Source organism: Trifolium pratense, linkage group LG3 (assembly GCF_020283565.1).
Source record: "Trifolium pratense cultivar HEN17-A07 linkage group LG3, ARS_RC_1.1, whole genome shotgun sequence".
NCBI classification, from domain to species: domain Eukaryota; kingdom Viridiplantae; phylum Streptophyta; class Magnoliopsida; order Fabales; family Fabaceae; genus Trifolium; species Trifolium pratense.
Window position 1 is genome coordinate 43436743 of NC_060061.1, and position 21418 is coordinate 43458160.

The 21418-nt window shown below is 32.4% G+C and overlaps 1 protein-coding gene and 1 long non-coding RNA gene across 2 annotated transcripts; one reads left to right on the top strand and one right to left on the bottom strand.

The window, feature by feature from the left end:
• LOC123912938 lies at positions 1-1847 on the bottom strand. The gene is made up of 2 exons (XR_006811489.1): positions 1641-1847; positions 1-268 (listed from the first exon to the last, which is right to left on the bottom strand). It is a non-coding gene; the product is annotated as an uncharacterized LOC123912938 (long non-coding RNA).
• A 7286-nt stretch (positions 1848-9133) lies between these two features.
• Positions 9134-15641, top strand: LOC123912940. The gene is made up of 8 exons (XM_045963533.1): positions 9134-9274; positions 9385-9435; positions 9568-9618; positions 10909-11010; positions 11123-11545; positions 11624-12552; positions 12651-13832; positions 13936-15641. The coding sequence occupies exons 6-8, from the start codon at positions 11817-11819 to the stop codon at positions 15594-15596; spliced, it is 3579 nt and encodes a 1192-aa protein (XP_045819489.1). The 5' UTR covers positions 9134-9274; positions 9385-9435; positions 9568-9618; positions 10909-11010; positions 11123-11545; positions 11624-11816; the 3' UTR covers positions 15597-15641.
• The last annotated feature ends 5777 nt before the right edge of the window (positions 15642-21418 follow it).

Below are 21418 nucleotides of genomic sequence, written 5' to 3' on the forward strand. Positions count from 1 at the left end.
TAGATGTCAAAGTAAGTAAGAAATTAAGCTAAGCAAACACAAAATCAGTGATGTCCTAGTGAGTCTTCATCCCCATCCAAAGAAGACTCTTTCAATTTTTTAACACATTGCATACACATAAAAAACTCTTTCAAAAGAATAACATTAAAGTAAGGAATACCTATTTCCATACACTTGAGAATCCACTCATGAAGAGTTGAAACTGTCTTTTTCCTAACACATGATCTTCATTTAGAGAATGTTGATCCTTGTTTTGTAAAATTCAAATCTGCCAAAACAGAAACATTATAGTTCAGCAAAGCAATGACCATCAAACATTAGCTAACTAATGAGATGTAAAGGATATTGAGTTTTATCCTTCCACAACAAAAGAAGCACAGTGAGGGAGGGAGCTGTTATTCCTATTGCTAAGCTATACCAAATGTCTAAAACTGCTAGCTAATAGTAAACAAAAAGGCAGATGGAGAATGAACGAAAGGAGTTAGAACTTACATGTTCATCTCTGAACAGTTAAAACAATATTAAGTCTAACTAAAAGGAAAAGATGATAACAATATTAAGGTCAAAAGGTAGAACAATTATGCCCTTGTGTGCTATTACACAAGCATATTTTTGGTATATCATGCCCATATTTCTTGTGTCAATTTTCTAAGAAACAACTTCAACTACTTGGTATTTCCTTATTTATTTTTCCTCATATATGTGTTGGGGATGATCTACACTGTCTTATGCATATTTCTTTTTGGAGAAAGCAAACATGTGCCCTTAGGGTACCAATTCACTCTTCAGTTTAGAAATTAATTCTTCTATCATGGATTGCAATACACACAGTATAACAAGTTCTAACTGCTCCAATCTTTTCAAACACAAGATAACAGTTGGCACCCCCAGTACAAAAATCCTATGCCACTCTCATTCCACACATGCTGCATGATAGCTGTTGTCAACTGTGCAGAAGACCAAAAATATGCCATATAAAACACACGCTATTGTGGCCTATAGCAGCGCCATGGCTGGAACCCCTTCACAAATTGGCTATGACGATTGTCAAAAATCAGTCACGCCAGTCAACAACACTGGTTCTCACATTCCAAGATGCTAAATTGGATGAGGATATGATGGTTCCTATACAGACATATGTCCGCAATTCCTGTAACAAAACCGCGTACCTCTAACTACTGAGCAAATAAACTAGGTACCAGCACGGTATCAATGAACATTCTATCGTGCATAAGTGTTATCACTGGTCTACGATTTTTGCATTCTGTATAGAAACATGGAATTCTTGCATTTACCGAATAAAATTAGCCAATAAAATTGATTTTCGATTTTAACCTAATGTTGGTGAATTATCACCATAATTAGCCAATAAAATTTCTAAAATTTGTTTTTAATTTTACTTGCTAACAAAGAGATAAGAGAGTCTTGAAGTGAAAAATTGTGTATATTTTCAAAACAATGAAAATTTGAAAAGAATTGTTTTCATTATTTTCATAACTATGTGACTATGTCATCCCTAACCCTAACTAGCATTTTATCTGGTTCACTTCAAGAAACTCTTAACCCTAAAAATTGAAGATCTGAATTACCAGAGATAGTGCCGATTCAAAAGAAATATAAATTGAAATTGACACACTTACAATACACACAGTGAGAGAGGAAAGGGACTGTGCGCGAAACAGAGCTTCGATGTGAATTTGAAGATTCTCTCTCGGTGGAGACGAAAGGGTTTGGAGGGAAATGGAACACAGTTTTGGAGGGAAGAGTACAACAAACTGAAAGAACAAACAATAGTATTAAACAAGTCAACTCAAATGAGACAGAAACAGAGTTTTTTTTTTTTTTTTCATTTTACACTTATTTCTAAATCATTTTTGCTATTGGTAGAATTTTGTAGGACTTAGCACGGATCCGCGACCTGACTTAAAATTGTTATAACCGACAATACATTGAAGCATCTGGTCGGGTGTGGGCCGAATCTCAGATCAACAATTGCGAAAATCAAGCATGAAAGATTGCGTACGGACGGATGCGGTTTCTAAAATTCTATGAGTCAACTTGCCAAATATCTATGAGTGAGATAAGGTGTGACTTTGACCCTCTCATTCTATCTGCTAGCTCTTTATCGATTGAAATATATGACGCGTGCATGTACAAGAAAAACAATATTAGAAAAATGAACAATGAACAAATTTCAATGTTTTAAGAACCGGATCGGACCGGCCTGTTCAACCGGTTCAACCGGGAACCGGACACAGGAGCGGTCCGGGCTGCTGCTGAGAACCAGTAGTCTGCAGAACCGGGAAAAAACCGCTTGAAACCGGTACGAACCGCCCGGAACCGTTCGAACCGGTGAACCGGGAGCGGTTTAAAAAAACCGGCCGGTTCGGAATCTTTTGAAAATTAAAAAAAAAAAAAACTGTGTATTTAACGTGTTTTTTTTTCCTGTGTGTAACCCTAATTTTTCTCTTTCACTTTCCAGAGAGCGTGAAAACGGCTGAAGGAAAACCAACACCTATTTTCTTCTTCTTCTTCGTGAAAACCCTCCACTGGTAACCTGCACTTTTTTTCTTCTTCTTCGTTAATTGTTTCTTATATTAGATGGTGGAATGAAACAAATTTATCCTATTGTTATGTTTAGGTTTCTTAATTTGTTTCTTAATTTGTGGAATGAAGAACTAAGGTTTTGTTCAATTTTTATGGGTTTCATCTTTATATTATTTGCTTTAGGAAATATTGTTTCAACACATTGATAGATTGCAACAAGAATAATATTTTTCAGTTTTACGTTAATTGCAACAAGAACTAAGTTTTTTTTTTCTTCTTATATTACAGTAGTTTCTAATTTGTCCTTTGTTTGTTTTAAGTTTTTAAAGTTTCTATTTTGTTAGTTTGTTTATCACCTGTGAAGTAGAATAATTATTATGAACCAATTTTAGTAATTTGTTGCTTTGTTTACCAATTTAAAGTTTATTTTCTATTTCAGAAAATTATGTCGACATCAGCATCAACTTATGTTGCTCAATCTTCACAAGCAGCTCCTCCAACACAAGCTGATGACTCTATGCAATCATGTCGACAAAAGTCAGACCCTGCTTGGGACTATTGCACATATGTTGTAGAAGGAAGGAATAAAAGATTTACATGTTTTGCAAATGCGTGTAGGTATAATTGATATAATGTTTTTTAAATTGTGCATCTTTACCTTTAACTACATATTGATCATGATTTCAATTTTGTTATGATTTTGATAGATATGTGGTGGAATACTTTTGGACATAGTGTGCCAAATGTGCAAAAATGGGCAATTAAGATACTTAGTCAAACTGCTTCAACATCGGGTTGTGAAAGGAATTGGAGTGTCTTTGAAAGAATACATACAAAAAAGAGGAATAGATTGGAGCATCAAAGGTTGAATGATCTTGTGTTTGTGCATTACAACTTGCGTTTAAAAAATAGGTATGCAATTATTTTTATTTTTTACCTTCAATATTCTACATTTCATTATTTATTATCCTTTTTACATTGAATAATCTTTGTCTTTTGTTAGAGCCTTCAACAAGATGGGAGCCTATGATCCTATAGACTATGAGAGAATAGATGACATTGAATTTTGGATCATGGACGAAGATACAAATTCTACCCCCATTCTTGATTCCAATGAGTTAAAAGTATGCTTTACAATGAGGATTCAATTCCCATAATTGGTATTGACAATGAGGAAGGTGAGAGTGAGATTATTACTTATGTGCATTGAGTTGTATACTTGTATTGTGGTATTTAGTTTATGAAAATGCTACACTTAATTGTTTACTTTATTTTTAGGTGAATTGGCACCCACCATTGGACTTCAAGAGGGGGGACTTAATTTGGATTCATTTCCACAAGAAGATGTGAATAGTTATAATGGTGTTGATGATGATGATGGTTTCCATCAATTTAATGATTGATCATTCGATGCATGAACTTTGAGTTTGAACTTGAATATGGGAGACTTGAAGAGGGGAGACTTAATTTGATATTTTGATGTTTGAATTTAGATTATGAATTTATGTTTTAGTATTTGGTATGAATTATGTATTTGGTATAAGTACTATGAATTTGGACTTTGTATAAGTATTATTAAGTACTTGGTCTTGGTATGAACATCATGCACTTTAAAACTAAATTTTGTTAATTTGTCAATTTATGTCTAAGTATTTGTTATTCTGTTACTGATAATTTGTTTATTAGCTACCAGATACGAAAATTATATGAACGGTTCATATAAACGGTTTAATAACGGTTGAACCGGTCTAACCGATTGAACCATGAACCAGTGACCACACCGGGTCGATCTCCGGTCCGGTTCTTAAAACATTGACAAATTTACAATATGGTGTCGTCCCTTTAATTAGAAGGTCAAAATTGTCATTGTTCTCATTGTTGAGAAGAAATGATGAGATCAATGCTTCAGGACCATAAGAGAGATAGACGTCACATTAACTTAATGTTTTAAGGTTTTAGGTAGAGATGCGATGTCTCCATCTCTTGTGGTCCTTGAGCATTACCTAATTGTTTCTTCCGAGCTTCCCTGGACTCCCCAACAAGTGGTATCATAGCTGTAGTTCGGCTTGGTGTGGGAGCAGGAGTGGATCCTAGTATTGGATCAACTATAGGTATGTGAGAACTCACACTTGAGGGAAGAATGTTGGTGATAGAATAAAATATTACTGTCATTAAGCATAATTATATTTATAATTATTTTGATTTAAGTCCGTCATTATTCATAGGTTTGATCAGGCTAGTATTATTGTCTATTCTATTAGTTGGGTGGTAAGTGTGAGTGGTTAAGAGTCCGTTTGAATTAACTTATTTTTCAGTTTATGCAAACAAATTATGTAATATAAATTAGGTTTTATGCTATTTATAAGTTCCCATTTGTAAAAATTGTATTTTTATAAGCTATTTTATCATGAACTAACTTATAATAATACATAAAAATTTATTTATTTACATAAACTGTTTGAATAACCTAAAAAATAAGCTAATCCAAACGGACTCTAAGTCCCACATTGATTATGTTTGGGAAAAATGTTATATTTATAAGAGATGTGACTCATTAATATAATGTATAAGATTTTTGGTGGAGATATCGTGTTTCTCTCTTGTGATCCTAGAACATTGACCCTATTGTTTCTCCCAACTCCCGCAACACTCATGAGCATCTTGGAACAGAACCAATTCCCGTGAGTTTTCATCAAAGTTGTGTTGTCAAGTCTTGCAGAGCAAGTAACACAAAATGAATGTGAAAGCTGCATATATATGGCACGTAGTACAGTGTTGCTTAGAGACAGAGTAGTGCTATCAGTATCAGTGTATCACAATATTTTGAGACATGTATATGTACTGTATAAAGAAGCCTTAGATTTTTTTCATGTGAGAATCTCTGCATTGAGCAGATTTACAAAAGAATCTCTGCGTGAAAGTAATTCACAACATGCGTGAGAATCTGTAGGTGGTGTATCATGAACTATGTTGCCCGGGTGCGGGTACGGTACCGGTACCCGGTACCAGTACGGGGTACGTTATTTTTAGAAAAATTAAGGTACGGGTACGTCCCTATAATTTTTAAAAATATATAATTATATATATCAAATAATAGAGTTATATTATTAAAACAAATAATTAAACATAAAAAATATCACACCACACTTTAAATGTAATTTAAATTGTTCGAAACATCAAAATATGAAATTAAAAACTAATTAGTTCAAAAAGAGTCAATTATTTCTCTCTTCATCATCACTAAAAAGAGTGACCTCTAGTTAGGTTCACCGTGAGAAAGACTAGCAATTTCAAGAATATCAACTATATATTAAATAAATCTCATTCATCTCTACGAATATCCCACATTTTTGTTGCACTTTAATTATAAGTATTAATATTTCTCTTTCTTGAGAGAAGACGAAGATTGGTATGAATAAAAACTAGATCTTCATATCTCTTTGAATTGAGTCTATTCCTTTTCAATGAATAAGTGAATAATTCCGGCGGCTACTTTGTTATTGTTTTTTAGCAATAGTTGCTACTTTTATATTATAAACAAATAAAAAACATAAATCTTCCTATAAAAAAACTACTAATAAAAGAAAAAGAAGAAAAAAAAACCGTGTTTTTTTGGATTGGTGTACCACGCGCGTACCACAGGTGTACCACGCGTGTACCCATTGCAAAAAACAAAAACAAAAAATAGGTACGGCGTCGGTACGTACCGGGGGAGTACCATACATGTACCGGTACCCGGTATGTATCCGGTACCGGTACTCCGTCTAAAGTGGAATACCCATGCAACATAGATCATGAAGCAACAGTGTTTGTGCATATATGAGGCAGAAGCGTGAACGTGAACAATATTGTGCATCACATCATTTCTAACGTAACACTGTGGGGTTTGGGCTACTTTGCCATCTTATATATTTTATTTTATGATAAATTTAGGTTCGGAGGATGATGTCAAGTCTATGTAGATTAAATTTTTACTAGATTAAATCCAAGAATTTACTTTGCCATCTTATTATCATGATGTGAGGGTAAGTTTAGTTAAGTTATTACCATGATGTGACGGTAAGTTTAGTTAAGTTTAGTTTCAGGGAAATAAAATGAGATGAAAGAAAATTACATTTATTTATTAATATCCGTAATTTTTTTTTTCCTCCCACTTTCTTTCATCATACCAAATGGTGCATCGAAAGTCGTGCCACTAATTAGTTTGAATAGTTTTTTTATTTATATATATATGCAGAAAAGTAATCCAATTTTTTTTTTTTTCTAATTTATCCCTTGATAATTTGAGGATATTTACACGTCAATTAATAAGAACAAATTATATGCATGTAAAATAAAAATTGATTATAAGCTAATTATAGGTACCACATCCATATGTTAATCTATTTGTGTGGCTTGCTCTTATTGGTTGTTGGGAAAATACCCCTAAATTAGTAAAGAATAGAGTAGACCTCACCAAAATTCTCTGGTATGCTTAAGTTTTGTTGAGTACCGTTATCATTAATAGATAAAATTAATTCATAAATTATATTTATTATAAAATAATAAAATATCAATAAATGACTTTTTTTATAAGCAATGTCAGTTGTTAGTATTACAATGTTATGTTAATTTTTTTTTTCCTTTTTAAGGACTTGATTCGTGGACCTACTGCTCCTTAACCCTTAGCTCAATATAAATAAATGATTTGATATACTAAATAATTATATGATGAAAATATGTTTCCAACCAATAAAATTACAGAGAAGATATTTGTACAACCAATTTTAAATAGCTTTTAATGTTTAAGTGTATGTTTGATTTCAATTCTGGTTTCAATTCTGGAGTAGCCATAATTGATTCTAGACGTGTAGAATTGATTTTGCCTCCAGAATTGATTCAACTTGAAGCTAGAAATTGTAGCTTCTCAGTCTAGAATTGATTTTTACACTCAAATTCTTTGTTCAACTCATTTTGTATGAATATATCCAAACATAAATCAATTATGTCAAACTCAATTCTATCAAAATCAATTCTGTCAAACTCAATTATGTCAAAATCAATTTTGTCCACTGCAGAACCAAACAAATACTAAATATAATTTATGTTTCCTATTAGAGTATTTTTTTTTGTGGTGTTACAAAGTAACATATATAAATAAAAAAAGAAACAAACATAAGTTCCAAGTTTATTTCTCAAAATACGCTTATATGAAAGATGTTTGTAGCATAGGCGTGTAATGCATTATCTCGTCCTGCATTAAACAACTTCCAAGCAACCACTCTTACAAATATGTTATTTTAACCTTTGCTGCAACAAAATTCAAGTCTCATCTGGATAACACGCAATTCAGTCGGTGTGCATCATCACCATCAACTTTATAGTGAGAAAAGTCAGCCACACAATCACCTTCATTACTGCGAATAACCCCATCCGAGCAAAAGGAGTCTTCTAGAAAACTACCATCCACATTCATAGAGGTGGGAACAGGCCAGGCCGGCCTACATGGCCTTAAGGCCTAGCCTACATAGGCTCAGGCCAGGCCAGCCTATTTCTTTAAATAGAGCAGGCCAATGCTTTTTTATAAGCCTATTTAGCTAAAAAGGCCAGGCCGCAGACTATTAAAAAAGCCTTTGAGGCCTACTAGGCCGGCCTATTTAAGTTAACATGAATAATATTTTTATTACGATTATTATTTATATATTAAAATTTATACTTTGATTAAATTATAAATCTATTAACTTTTTAAGTAATTTAAGTTTATTAATCTACATTAGTTTTTAACATATATAAATGTATTATTATAAACTAGAATTGAAATATGATGACATATATAGTCAAATTCTCTAAAATATCAAATGGAACATTATTTTATTAGTTCATAAGTATATTTCAAAATAAATATAATTATTTATTTAAATATGTTCATATGAAATAGGCTTTTAAACAGGCTAACAGGCCACATCAGACTTTCAAAAGGCCAGGCTCAGGCCTAGAATTTAAGCCTATGATAAGCCACAGGCCAGGCTCAGACCTTCGATTTTTTGACAGGCCAGGCTCAGGCTTGGCAAAGCCTAGCTCGGCCTAGCCTATTCCCACCTCTACACATTCAGTTTGAGAGTACCTTCGTAGGAGGGCTCGAATGAGCCAAGAGACTTTGTCGAATGTAAGTGTATCCCAAGACTTGGATAGTAAGTCATACATTCAAGACAAAAATATTCTGCACGAATGTGCCAATATTGATCCTTAAAAATAATATTATTCCTCCAAAACCAACATATCATAAACCTATAATAAGCAAAATTGAAGAGGCACCATTGGTCATCTCATAAAGCCAAAAACTTAACATGTGAGAAAAAATATCACTAATTACAATAAAGTTGATGTATGACTTACTATACATAGAATCGGAGGGGTATGTTTGTTACCAGCCTACCCTTTGTTCCATATAAAATATTTGATGTGATGTCACAAACCTAAATGAATTTCTGCATTCCATATTTATTTTTTTATTTCTTAATTCTTCTTTCATCCTAATAACTTTAGTATATATCTACACATGCCTACATACATACATGTTGCATTGCTCGTTCGTTACCATTTGTAGCCGTATTGTGAAAAAATTTAAATATTTCTTTAATTTGCTTTAATTGCTTTGCTTCATCCAATATGGAAGCTGCTAAAAGGAGATGGGAGAGGAAGCAAAGAATTATTCTCAAGCGTCAGAGAATTGCATCCGGATCTAAATGTATGATTATCTTTTGTGTATGAATTTATGTCATGTTTCACTTAATTTTTCTTTTTCAAAGAATTGAGTAAAATATTTATATATTATATTTTCATGAGTTTGTGTTGTAGCCTCAACCAATCCGCCAGAACAGAAAAAACTTAGAAGAGGTGATATTTTTGGTGAGTATTCTCAATATCATGATATTTGGGTTGCCAACTTTTGTTTATTCTTTTTGTCAAAAAAAAAAATATTTATGCAACTTCTGTGTATATCTTTAGTTGTTCATGGTGTTTTATTTTTGGTTTCTTTAGGCGAGATTCATGGTAAAATCGATAATCCATCCACCAATGTTGATGGGCCAGGTAATTGTTTTATTTCCCCATTTATTTTTCATGATTTGCTCTAATTTTTCATCGAATCACATAAATAGATTTAACAATAATGAAATTTCTGTTCTTTTGCTTTACGAAGTAACATGAGTCTTTGTAAATATAACTCGGTTGATAGAAACTTTGCATATAGAAATGAAGTAACATGAGTCTTTGTAAATATAACATGAGTTTTTTTTTTTTTTTTGTCAAGTAGCCTAGTGGCTAGACTCTCACACATTTAAATGTGGAGAAGTGTGGAATCCGGGGTTCGAACCCCAGCCACTCTAATAATGTCCCTGGTATCTACCATTTGAGCTACACTTATGGGACACTTTGCATATAATCTCTATAAGTAAGATTAAAATCATGATGAAATTTAGGTCAGCAAGTTATTTGACAAAAAACACAAAAACTAACTGCATAAATGATATTTTAAGTTTTTAAACATATCTTGCAACAAATACAGGACACCATATATGAGGCAGTGACCGTTTTATTCAGTTCAACTTTATAATAGGGGTAGACGAGTAATTGTACATTTAGAATTGAGAAATTGAGACTATTCCGCCAAATTACCACACTACATCCCATTTTAGTGATATGATGTGGAGGAATAACGGATTCCTATTGGAAATTTGTGCAAAGATATTTTACACCAACGTAGCATGTCTATTAAAATCTTTAAAATTTGGCTAAAAATTTGTATCTTCTTCCCACAAGTTTCAGCTCCCCATTTCTCTATTTTCTCTCACTCAACAGAAAATGGAGAGGATCCTTACTCCTCTCGCCAAACACAGCAACCGCTCTTCTTCCTCCACAGTCCACACCACCGAACAATCTTTATTGTCACTCCATTTTTTTATCCTTCATTTCATTAAAGGGGCTAAAATTGAATATTAAACTTAAAAAAAAAAAAAGAGACGATTTTATATATAAAGACAAAAAAATGTTTAGCTTATTTTTGCAATGACTACCACCTCAAGAGAGACAGACATTAATATTCTGCAATGGAATGTGAAACAATTTATGTAGTGTCTAAGTTTTTAACTATGCAAAAAACTGTTTTGACACTTACTTTTTCTCTATATTGTAAAAAAGGAAATTTATTTGTTGTATTAACTATGCAAAATACTGTTTTTACAATTTATGTAATGTTACTATCTAACATACTTAAATTTAAGTTTTTAATTGTAAAAAACAAGATTTTGATTTGTTATATTAACTATGCAAAAAACTGTTTCTACAATCTACACTGACCTTTTCTTTATATCATGAATTTAGAAATAGAACCAACAAAGAACAATGGTCAAATTCAAGAGGCTCCCTCTGATCCCTTGTCCGAGTACATGGAGTTTAACCGCTTTTTAAAAAGCGAGAAACAAGGTGTGAATCTTATTAACATTTTGTTCCCAAGAAGTTCAAAATTTCAATTTAATTTCTCTATTGTATTTACATGCAAAATAAGTAACTTTCTTTTTATTTTTTAAATTTTCAGCTTATTCGGATATCGGTGACATGGATATTGTTTGTGAAAAATGCGGGGCACTGGCTTGGATTGGTGAGATGGACAAGTCTATGGATATTTCTATATGTTGCATGAAAGGAAAAGTCGCAATCCCTTACTTGAAGAAGCCTCCAACGTTATTGTGGAATTTAATTAATGGTTATGATCGAAGGAGTGCTCATTTCCTTAAATACATACGTTCATATAATAGTATGTTTGCATTCACGTCTCTTGGGGGTAACATAGAAACCAGTTCAAATGATGGTGTTGGGCCTCCGCAATTTGTTTTGAGCGGTCAAAATTATCATCGCATTGGTAGTTTGTTGCCAAGAGAAACACATAAGCCCAAATTCGCGCAATTATATATATATATGATACAATGAATGAAGTTGCCAACCGTTTATCACATTTTAGGTTTGTTCTTAATCATGGAAACTTTATTAAATGGAGTTTTTTTTTTGTTGCATATAATTGTTTAACCTTTGTGTGCAGTCGGTATGGCGTTGATGGTGGACTTGATCAGTCATTGGTGAATCAATTATTAGCAATGGTTGATGAGTACAATGTAGTGGCAAAGTCTTTTCGACGTGTAAGAGATTGTTTAGAGCAAACACAAAATGCGAAAGTTACCTTACGTCTTCTTAGACACCGGTCTACTAATGAATGAGCAAACAATATTCCCTCAATGGATGAGTTTGCTGCTCTTATTGTAGGAGATTGTGATTCCTCTGATACCGGGAAAGACATAATTTTGCATTCGCAAAATGGTCAACTACAAAGAATACCTGAATTTCATGCTAGCTATATGCCTTTACAATATCCTTTGTTATTTCCGTATGGAGAGGATGGTTTTCATGAAAAAATTCCTTTGACCATATCTTATTTGGACTCGATCACTAGAAAGAGAGTGCGTGTGTCTTTGAGAGAATTCATTGCTTTTAGAATTCAAGAAAGAGAGATTGAACAGTCTATTATTCTTAAAAGTCGACGATTGTTTCAACAATTTATTGTGGACTCTTATTCGATGATTGAATCACAAAGGTTGTCGTTCATCAGATCCAATCAAAGAAAAATTAGATCTGAGTTTCTTAGTGGAATTGAGGAAGCAGTGAATCGTGGAGATGTGAAACCATCTTCCATAGGATCACGAGTTGTATTGCCAAGTTCATTTGTTGGTGGTCGAAGAAACATATTTAACAATTGTCAAGATGCAATGGCCATATGTAACAAGTTTGGGTATCCAGATTTATTCTTGACGATGACATGTAACCCAAATTGGTTAGAAATTCAACGTTTCCTTCATGAAAAAGGCATGCATGTAAATGATCGTCCAGATATTGCATGCAGAGTTTTTCAATTGAAGTTAAATGATATGATGGCCGACTTCAAAAAGGGCGACTTTTTTGGGAAAGTGATAGCAAGTAAGTACTACTATTTCTCTAATGTATATTTTTGATAATGTTAAGTTGGTTTTGGTTATATTTATTTTTCTTATTGATTTGTCAAATTAATTTTCTAGGCATGTATACGATTGAATTTCAAAAGAGAGGGTTACCGCATGCACACATTTTATTGTGGTTGGATTCAAGTGATAAGTTGAATACAATGAGTTTGGTAGACTCGAAGATATGTGCAGAGATACCAAACAAGGAGTTGTTCCCAAAGTTGTACTCAGTTGTTAGTAATTTCATGGTACATGGACCGTGTGGTGTTAGTCATCGGGATTCACCTTGCATGAAAGATGGTAGATGCTCTAAATTTTACCCAAAAAAGTTTGCGACGCAAACATCAATTGATGAAAAAGGGTATCCAATATACAAACGCAGAGATTCAGGGGCCATTATTATAAAGAAGGACACTGAATTGGATAATAGAAGTGTCGTTCCTTATAATCCAAATCTGTTGATGAAGTATCAGGCTCACATTAACATTGAGTATTGTAATAAGTCTAACAGTATAAAATATTTGTTTAAGCATATTAATAAAGGAGTTGACAAGGTGACGATGATAGCTAATGCTCGCGATAAGGATGGTGTGGATGAAATAAATCAATATTATGATTGTCGGTATTTATCACCTTGCGAGTCTGTTTGGAGAATTTTTGCCTTTGATATTCATTATCGATGGCCTCCAGTTCAACGACTCACTTTTCATCTACCGAGACAACAAAATGTCATTTTTAGTGATTCAGAAAGACTAGATGAGGTTGTGGATAGAACTAAGGACAAAGGCACAATGTTTCTCAGTTGGATGGATGCAAATAAGAAATATATCGAGGGCAGACAGTTAACATATGCTGAGTTTCCAATGTTTTTTGTTTTCTCATCAGATGAAATGGAATGGCGACCTCGCCAACAAGGTCAGTCAATTGGAAGATTGAACTTTGTTCCTCCTGGAACTGGAAACCTGTATTATTTGAGATTGTTGCTAAATGTTCAAGTGGGATGCACAAGTTATGAGGACATTAGAACTGTTGATGGTCATATTTATCCCACTTTTCGAGAAGCATGTGGTGCAATGCGTATGTTAGCGGATGACCAAGAATTTATTAATGGTATTAAGGAAGTATTAGCCTTAGGTTCTGGATTTCATTCGCGGAAACTATTTGCTATTTTGTTGTTGACAAGTTCAATGAGTGATCCATTGTTTGTTTGGGAGCAGACATGGGAAATCTTATCAAATGGGATTATGAATGGAAAAGGTAGAAGTTTAGATATTGTCATATGAAATTTTTATAGAACAATTTTATAATTTATTATATTGTTATATATTTTCTTAATTTTTAACTTGGTTTTCCCTTGCAGATTTCACAGCTTCTCCTGAAAGTGTCAAAAATTCATGTTTGGTTGAGATCGAGAAACTTTTGCGTTTGAATGGGAAAACGTTAAAAGATTATGCTTGTATGCCATATGTGGATTTTTCAGAATTAGGTGTGTTTGAAAATATCTTGTTGGCGAATGAATTAATGTACGATAAGGTTGACATGCTCGCCAAGCATAAAGAATATTATGCAAACTTGAATTTTTCTCAGAAGGCTGCCTATGATTGTATTGTCAATTCTGTTAATGGGGAATCAGGTGGTTTTTTCTTTGTTGATGGATATGGAGGTACTGGTAAAACTTATTTATGGAGAGCTTTATCCTTTAGATTTCGTTCAGAAAGTAAGATTGTTCTTAATGTTGCATCAAGTGGCATTGCATCTTTGTTATTGCCCGGAGGTAGAACTGCACATTCTCAATTTGCAATACCGTTAGTGCTGAATGAGAGTTCATGTTGTAATGTAAAACAAGGAAGTATGAAGGCAGAATTGTTGCAACAAGCAAGTCTAATTATTTGGGATGAAGCTCCGATGATCAATAAATGGGCCTTAGAAGCATTGGACAGGACACTAAGGGATATCATGAGATTTGAATGTGCAAATAGTATGGATCGACCTTTTGGTGGGAAAACTGTTGTTTTGGGCGGTGATTTTCGACAAATTTTGCCGGTTATTCCTAAGGGAAGTCGTGCTGATACTGTTCATGCAACTATCAACTCATCTCGATTATGGCAACATTGCGTAGTTTTGAAATTAACAGAAAATATGAGGTTACAATGTGCTTCAGATGATGTGGAAAATGAAAATATTAAAAGGTTTGCCAAGTGGATTTTAAACATAGGAGATGGAAAATTAGGTGAAGATAATGATGGTGAGGCTACTATTGAAATGTTTCAAGACATATTAATTCCAAGGTCAGTTAATCCTATTGAAGACATTGTGGAAGCAACTTATCCAAATTTTCTTGATCATTTGTACAATGCAAAGTTCTTTGAGGATAGGGCTATACTTGCACCAACACTGGAAGTTGTCGAAAAGGTGAATGATTTTGTTATGTCATTAATTCCCGGGGAAGAAAAGACATATCTTAGTTGCGATTCGGTTTGTAAGGTTGATGTGGATGCTAGTGTAAATCATTATTGGTTGACCACTGAGTTTTTAAATGAGATTCAATGTTCAGGACTCCCTAATCATAAATTGATTTTGAAAAAAGGAGTTCCTGTTATATTGATGAGGAATATTGACTTGTCGTCGGGTCTATGTAATGGAACTAGGCTTATTGTTGATGAGTTAGGAGTGAATGTAATTGGTGCTAGAATTATTACTGGAAAGCACCTTGGAGATAAGGTTTTCATTCCAAGAATGAATTTGGTGTCATCAGATGGCAGTATCCCAGTTAAATTTCAACGTCTACAGTTTCCATTATCACTTTGTTTTGCGATGACTATTAATAAAAGTCAGGGTCAGACCTTGTCACATGTTGGATTGTATTTGCCACGTCCTGTCTTTGCACACGGTCAGTTGTATGTTGCCGTGTCTAGAGTAAAGTCTCTAAGTGGATTAAAAGTCTTGATTGCTGATGATTATGGTGAATGGTCAACTAGTACCAAGAATGTTGTATATAGTGAAGTATTCCAAAAAATATAAGTGTATTTCGCATATATGTAAATATTATTTGCTACATTTTGCCAATGCTGCTACTATTCTTTAGCTCAAGTTTTGCACTTTGTTTATAAAATAAAATGAAGTATCTGCTGTGTTTTGTGCCATATATTTTGTGAATCTGTTATTTGTCTGCTGGTTTTGCTTCTATTCATAATGCAGGTGTTGAGACGATTTAGGTGGGTCTGCTGTGCTCATTTTCCTGTATATATACGCTGTTCTTAGTCATATCTCATAAAGCATCTGTCCAGCAGTCTCGGGACGGAAGCAATTTTGTTTCTGAAGTCCGAGAGTTATTTTGCGGCAAGACGCCGAGATCCTAAGACGCTATATATATAGGAATGTCGCTGCAAGTGCAATAATGCAGGGTTGAGGTCCGGACTAATCCTTCAGCATAGTTCTCCATTTATTTTTTTATTGCCTTCCATGGACTGGTGTGTGACTTAGTCTCATTGGGTATATATGTGAGCTTGTAACTTTGGTAGCTTAATATGTGTTTTTGATTTATCAGTATCAGCATTTTGATTTTAGCTAGGGAGGACATCAATTGTACTTGCACCTTTTCTAACAGGGTTTTGTACATCTTGTGCAATACTTACTCTTGATAAATCTTTGTAAAATCATTGATAATTACTCTCACATACTACATTTGTAGTAGGGCTGGTTCAGGGGTAAGGCAAACAAGTCAATCCTTTTAGGTCTCCAAAAATACTGAAAAAATTAATTACTTAATATCAAGACCTCATATTCTTCATTTTTTTTATTTGTTTTGTAAAAACGCCTCATGTTCTACTATTTTCAAAACTAAAATTAAAAAATTTTGATCTACAATTTATATTCTCTCAACAAAGATTAAGTGAATTTATTGAATTTATTATAAATTAAAAAAATACAAAAGAAAATTGATTATATTAATTTAATAAACACTTTTGTTTATAAAATGTATGAAAAATAACATTAATGATAAAATATAATTTAGTAATTTTGTTAAAATACTAGTATGAACTTTAAAAATACCTCATTTTTAATTTTGTTAAAATATACGGCTCATGCACATATAGTGTGATGTTCCTACCAATTAAACTAATTAAGTTCACGAGACATGTATAAATCTTTTCTATGTAATGAATATAGTAATTAAATTCTTTTAATATAAAGTGCTACAATATATTCCCAATGTCTATTATACACTAACAAAATTTCAAAAGGAAACATATATATGCGACCAACATTACATCAATGTTTTTTATAAAAATCCTCTACCACTATATATGGAGCTGTTTTAAAGAGCTCTTCAGAAAGTATTCCCATCCACTGGTCTAAATCTCTTACTTTTTTTTGTTGAAATATCCCTCCAAAATTGGGCATATCTCAAAGAATATGCCATTGGACTGGCCCACTTGCAACAAAAGTAATTAGAACGTAAATTAATCTTCTTTTATACAATAAGAAAGTAAATATTAGTTAAAAAACATTTAATTTTTAGTTTTTTTACAATAATTTAATTTCTTTGTTTATGTGAAAAAAAAAACCAATGGTTTAGTAACAAATACAAGGGGCAAGATTTAACTACAACCAACCAAACAAGATGCAGCTATCATTAGCTTACGCATTAATTCGTTTGTCAATTTTCAAACATGACAAGACAAGGATGCTTTAGGAAAGCTTAATCCAAAATAAGCTTGTTTAGACACTTTATCTTCTTATTATGAGTTTAATATTCTTGAAAAACATTCTTTTGTACATAATTCAAGATTCAAGAGTCAAGACTAGGAGATAGCAACCATTAAAATCAAATATAGAATATTTTCCTTCTTGATATTTTAAAGAATAAATCTATAGCATGAGGTTCTATGATATCAACAAAAAAAAATGCGTATGTATAACAAATACTAAGATGAACTTTGTATCACACAAGATATATATAATCTACTTTGTTGAGTTAGAAATTCTAAATTGGTTAAAGAGTATCTCTTGAACAACATATAAACGAGAAGATTTATAAACCTAGTAATGTCTAAAAATTTTGAATAAAATTTTGATGTCTGAACTCATTTGCTACTTATCGTGAACAATTACTTCGCGAATACATAACGAAGATATACCGTTGACCAATTTCACCAATACCCTTCATGATTTTCTTTAACTTACAAAATTGAATATTTGTCCAACCTATGAAAATGAAACACGTTTAGTTCGTGAGATTCGCGATCAACTAGTGTCGCTATATATAGCACTACGATTTCTTTTACTTTGGTTGATGATCCACCCCATTGTTTTAAGGCCCACCCTAGAGTTTCAATAGTAGTATTAGAGCCTGGTTCAATTTGGTGAGGGAGCATTTGGTGAGGGAGCGAGTGATGTTCCTAGTGTTGGATTAAGGATGTGGAGAGATTCACACTTTAGAGTCATTAAAAAAAATCACACTTGAAATAATGTTGATGTGTCAAATGTGAGTTAAAAATTTAATATTGAATAGAAGAGTAGAGTGTTAAACAAAACACTCTCGAGAGTCCTAGCACAAGTAGTCTTAATTTTAAAACAATTTTAAAGAGGATGGTGGTTCAGTAACAAGCAATTGCCTTAGATGTAAGAATGCATAAGAAATAGTAGCATGTGTGTATTCTTGTTAATAAGAGTCCAACTTAGTAGCATGTGTGTATTCTTGTTAATAAGAGTCCAACTTAGGACTTCATAGTAGGTAAAGGGATTTGTCAAGGTGATCATTTGACTCAATAGGGATGTCATTTGTCAATAGCGACAAAGTGACACCAATGTTGTGTAACTTGTCGTATTTTTTTCAACTTCTTTAAGGTACGCTAACCGGTGTATCCGGGACACTAATTAAGGAACAAAAAAAAGAAAATTTTTAAATTGAAAAAATAACATTTTTTAGACTTTCGAGTCGTTGACTGCACAAACTCCAATGTCATATTACTATAATTACTTTTTTAAACAGTATCCCGAGAACACTGTTTAGTATTTTCCAAAATTTAAATAGAATTATGAGGAACTATCTTTGCGGTTAGATTGGAAGATTGAAAAGGTAATTGGGTGTATTGGGAGATGCCTCCGTATGCATGAGTCTCTTGGTTTGAACTCTTATAAAAATATGAATATAATTTAATATTTTGTTTAAAAGTTTATGATTTAAAAAAGATAAAATATAGTTAGATATAAGTGGGGCGGATTTGAGCGGATATCAATTTCGTCTTTTGAAATATAAAAAAAAAACTTAAACTCGTACGTACGTAAATTCAATTAATTTGAATTTTTTCTATCAAAATCGGAGCAGAACGGAAGATACATGCAGATATGAGTATATTGTCTTGTCTATAACACATTAATTGAATAGTATAAAATAAAAAAACAGAAGAAAACTAATCTATGATAATAAAAAATGTAAAGGAAATTAAATATGATAGTGTGGAAAGTGGATAAGGGGTGACATATTCTATGACGCAGAGTAACAATATAATAGTTACCCAAGAAAGAAATAAGTTTTATATTAAAAACTATACAGTTTTATATTTTAAGAGTTTTTCTTTTTAAACCAAAGCCATCATTCCTACGCAACAGTGTGGATGAATCTCTTTGCAGTAACAGTCGATTGACGATCGAACTTATGATTAAATAGTTAAGAGGTTCAAGTATTTACTACTTGTTCCACTATATTGGTTCTTTTAAGAGTTCTACTATATAAATTCTAACATGTTTTTATAATTTTTATTTTCTTAACTAGTGCCTCAAATGTACTACTTAGCATTTTCCATGTAATAATATAGTAAAGATTAACAAGTAACTCCAAAAATTCAAATTTAGAAATATTTTATAAAACTTGTGCAATTAATACCTCAAATTTTAGCGTTTTCAATATATAATTTTAGATTTATTTATGTTCTAGATTGAACCAAGACCTACAAATTAAAGTTGGCAACTCATTTGCATCATAAAGTCCAACGGTGCTCTCAGTTATCCAAGCTAAGGCGCTTTGCCCTCATGACACATTACACACAACAGATAAATTACCCCTCTCAAGGTTTACCGTATTCTTATGATGCACTGCCCATATCAGATAAATGATCCCTATCACAAGATATTCATGACTCATTCCACCCACACAGTGGGATCCATGAAACGATTATTCATCATCTCATCTCCTATATATACATGCACATGCACTCGACCATGTACACATATTTCACTCATTTCATACACACTTATCTCGAGCTATTACTGACTTGAGTGTTGAAGTGCTAACATTCTTGCAGATACCGTTCATCTTCACCATCATCAGCTGCACCAGATCCATCAAAGAAACCATTTCATTTTTTCTATTCAAAGCAATTTCAAATTTTAGCTCATTAACAAAAGCATTTGTTAGCAATGCCTAATAATAATTCTCAACAATTAATTCAAGTGGTTAGGTATTCAAACTCTTAAGTGGTCACACATTTAATTCATGACTAATGTATTATAGAGAAGCAGAAAATTCATTACTATACAAAGTTAGAACTTCGACATGCTATTCACAACAAAAAGAGTACATGTTAAAAAAAATCGTATTCAAGAAACTAATTTTTTAATTTTCAAATAAATTTAAAAATACAATTTATAAGACAACATATATATACATTTAAAAACCCACATACAAAAGATAAAAAACAAAATGAGATGAATAGTATTATTTAGTTAAATTAACTTTATAAAACGGGACGGAGGGAGTATTCAAAATGAAATAATAAAAAATAGCCGCCGTTGAAATTCAAGATTCCTTGACTTTGTGTGTAATGCATTACATCACATAGAGATTCACTGTGCCAAGTCACAATCACTTCCATCAAATGATTAGCCACTTTGCAAACAACGAATTCTCCTCTCTATTTTCCGGACCGCTGGGTTATGCAATGGCTTACGCAATTAACAATTTTATAAATAACTTTTTTTTTTTAAAAGCTAAATTAGCCCACCCAAATTGACACCAAGGAGAATCGAACCTCAGACCCCAAGAGGAGAACACTCCCAGGTCCCAAACCAATACCTTATAAACAACTTTATAACCGTATGATCGAAAATGAAGGATCCTAATTTAATATTAAATTGGAACTGTTCAAGGTCTTGATGAGATGACTGTAATCGACTACACGAAGCACTGATTGCTCGTAATCCAAATCACTTTTTTTCTATCAAATGAATGGCATGATAATAGTTCAGGACAAATAGACAAGGTTCCAATTTTAGTTGTTGCGTCTCTGATTTAATAATTTTAATATTGTGAAGAACTGATTTTCAAACAGATTAAATGATTCAGTAAGTCGGATACTAGTGGTAAAAACAAAAAATAATGTGAAAATTTTGTATCTATAAAATATATTAATTCAAACAAATATAGATTCACATTAATCGTCATTATTCCAAAATAATCTTTATATTAATTATTTAACATTGTGAGGAGGCAAAAATTTAATTTTTTACATAATTAATTGATTTATTTATTTTTGCTTATAAATAATACGTTAATTAATGAGTAAACTCTTTTAGTAAATCATAAAAAATTTTAAAAAATAAAATAAAAATTGTGGTATTAAATTTGTTGACAATATATATTTTTTAAGTTTATCATTTAAGAAAACTATTAATTAATATTTTTATTAAATTATTTGTTATAAATTACACAAAAAAATGTAACACAATTAAATGCACATTGGTAAGAAATAATAAATATGCAGTTAAAAATTTCAAAGAGATAATCTTATATATTAAGGGGTCATATATGTCCCGCAAATTCTACTAAACCCTAGTAGGCT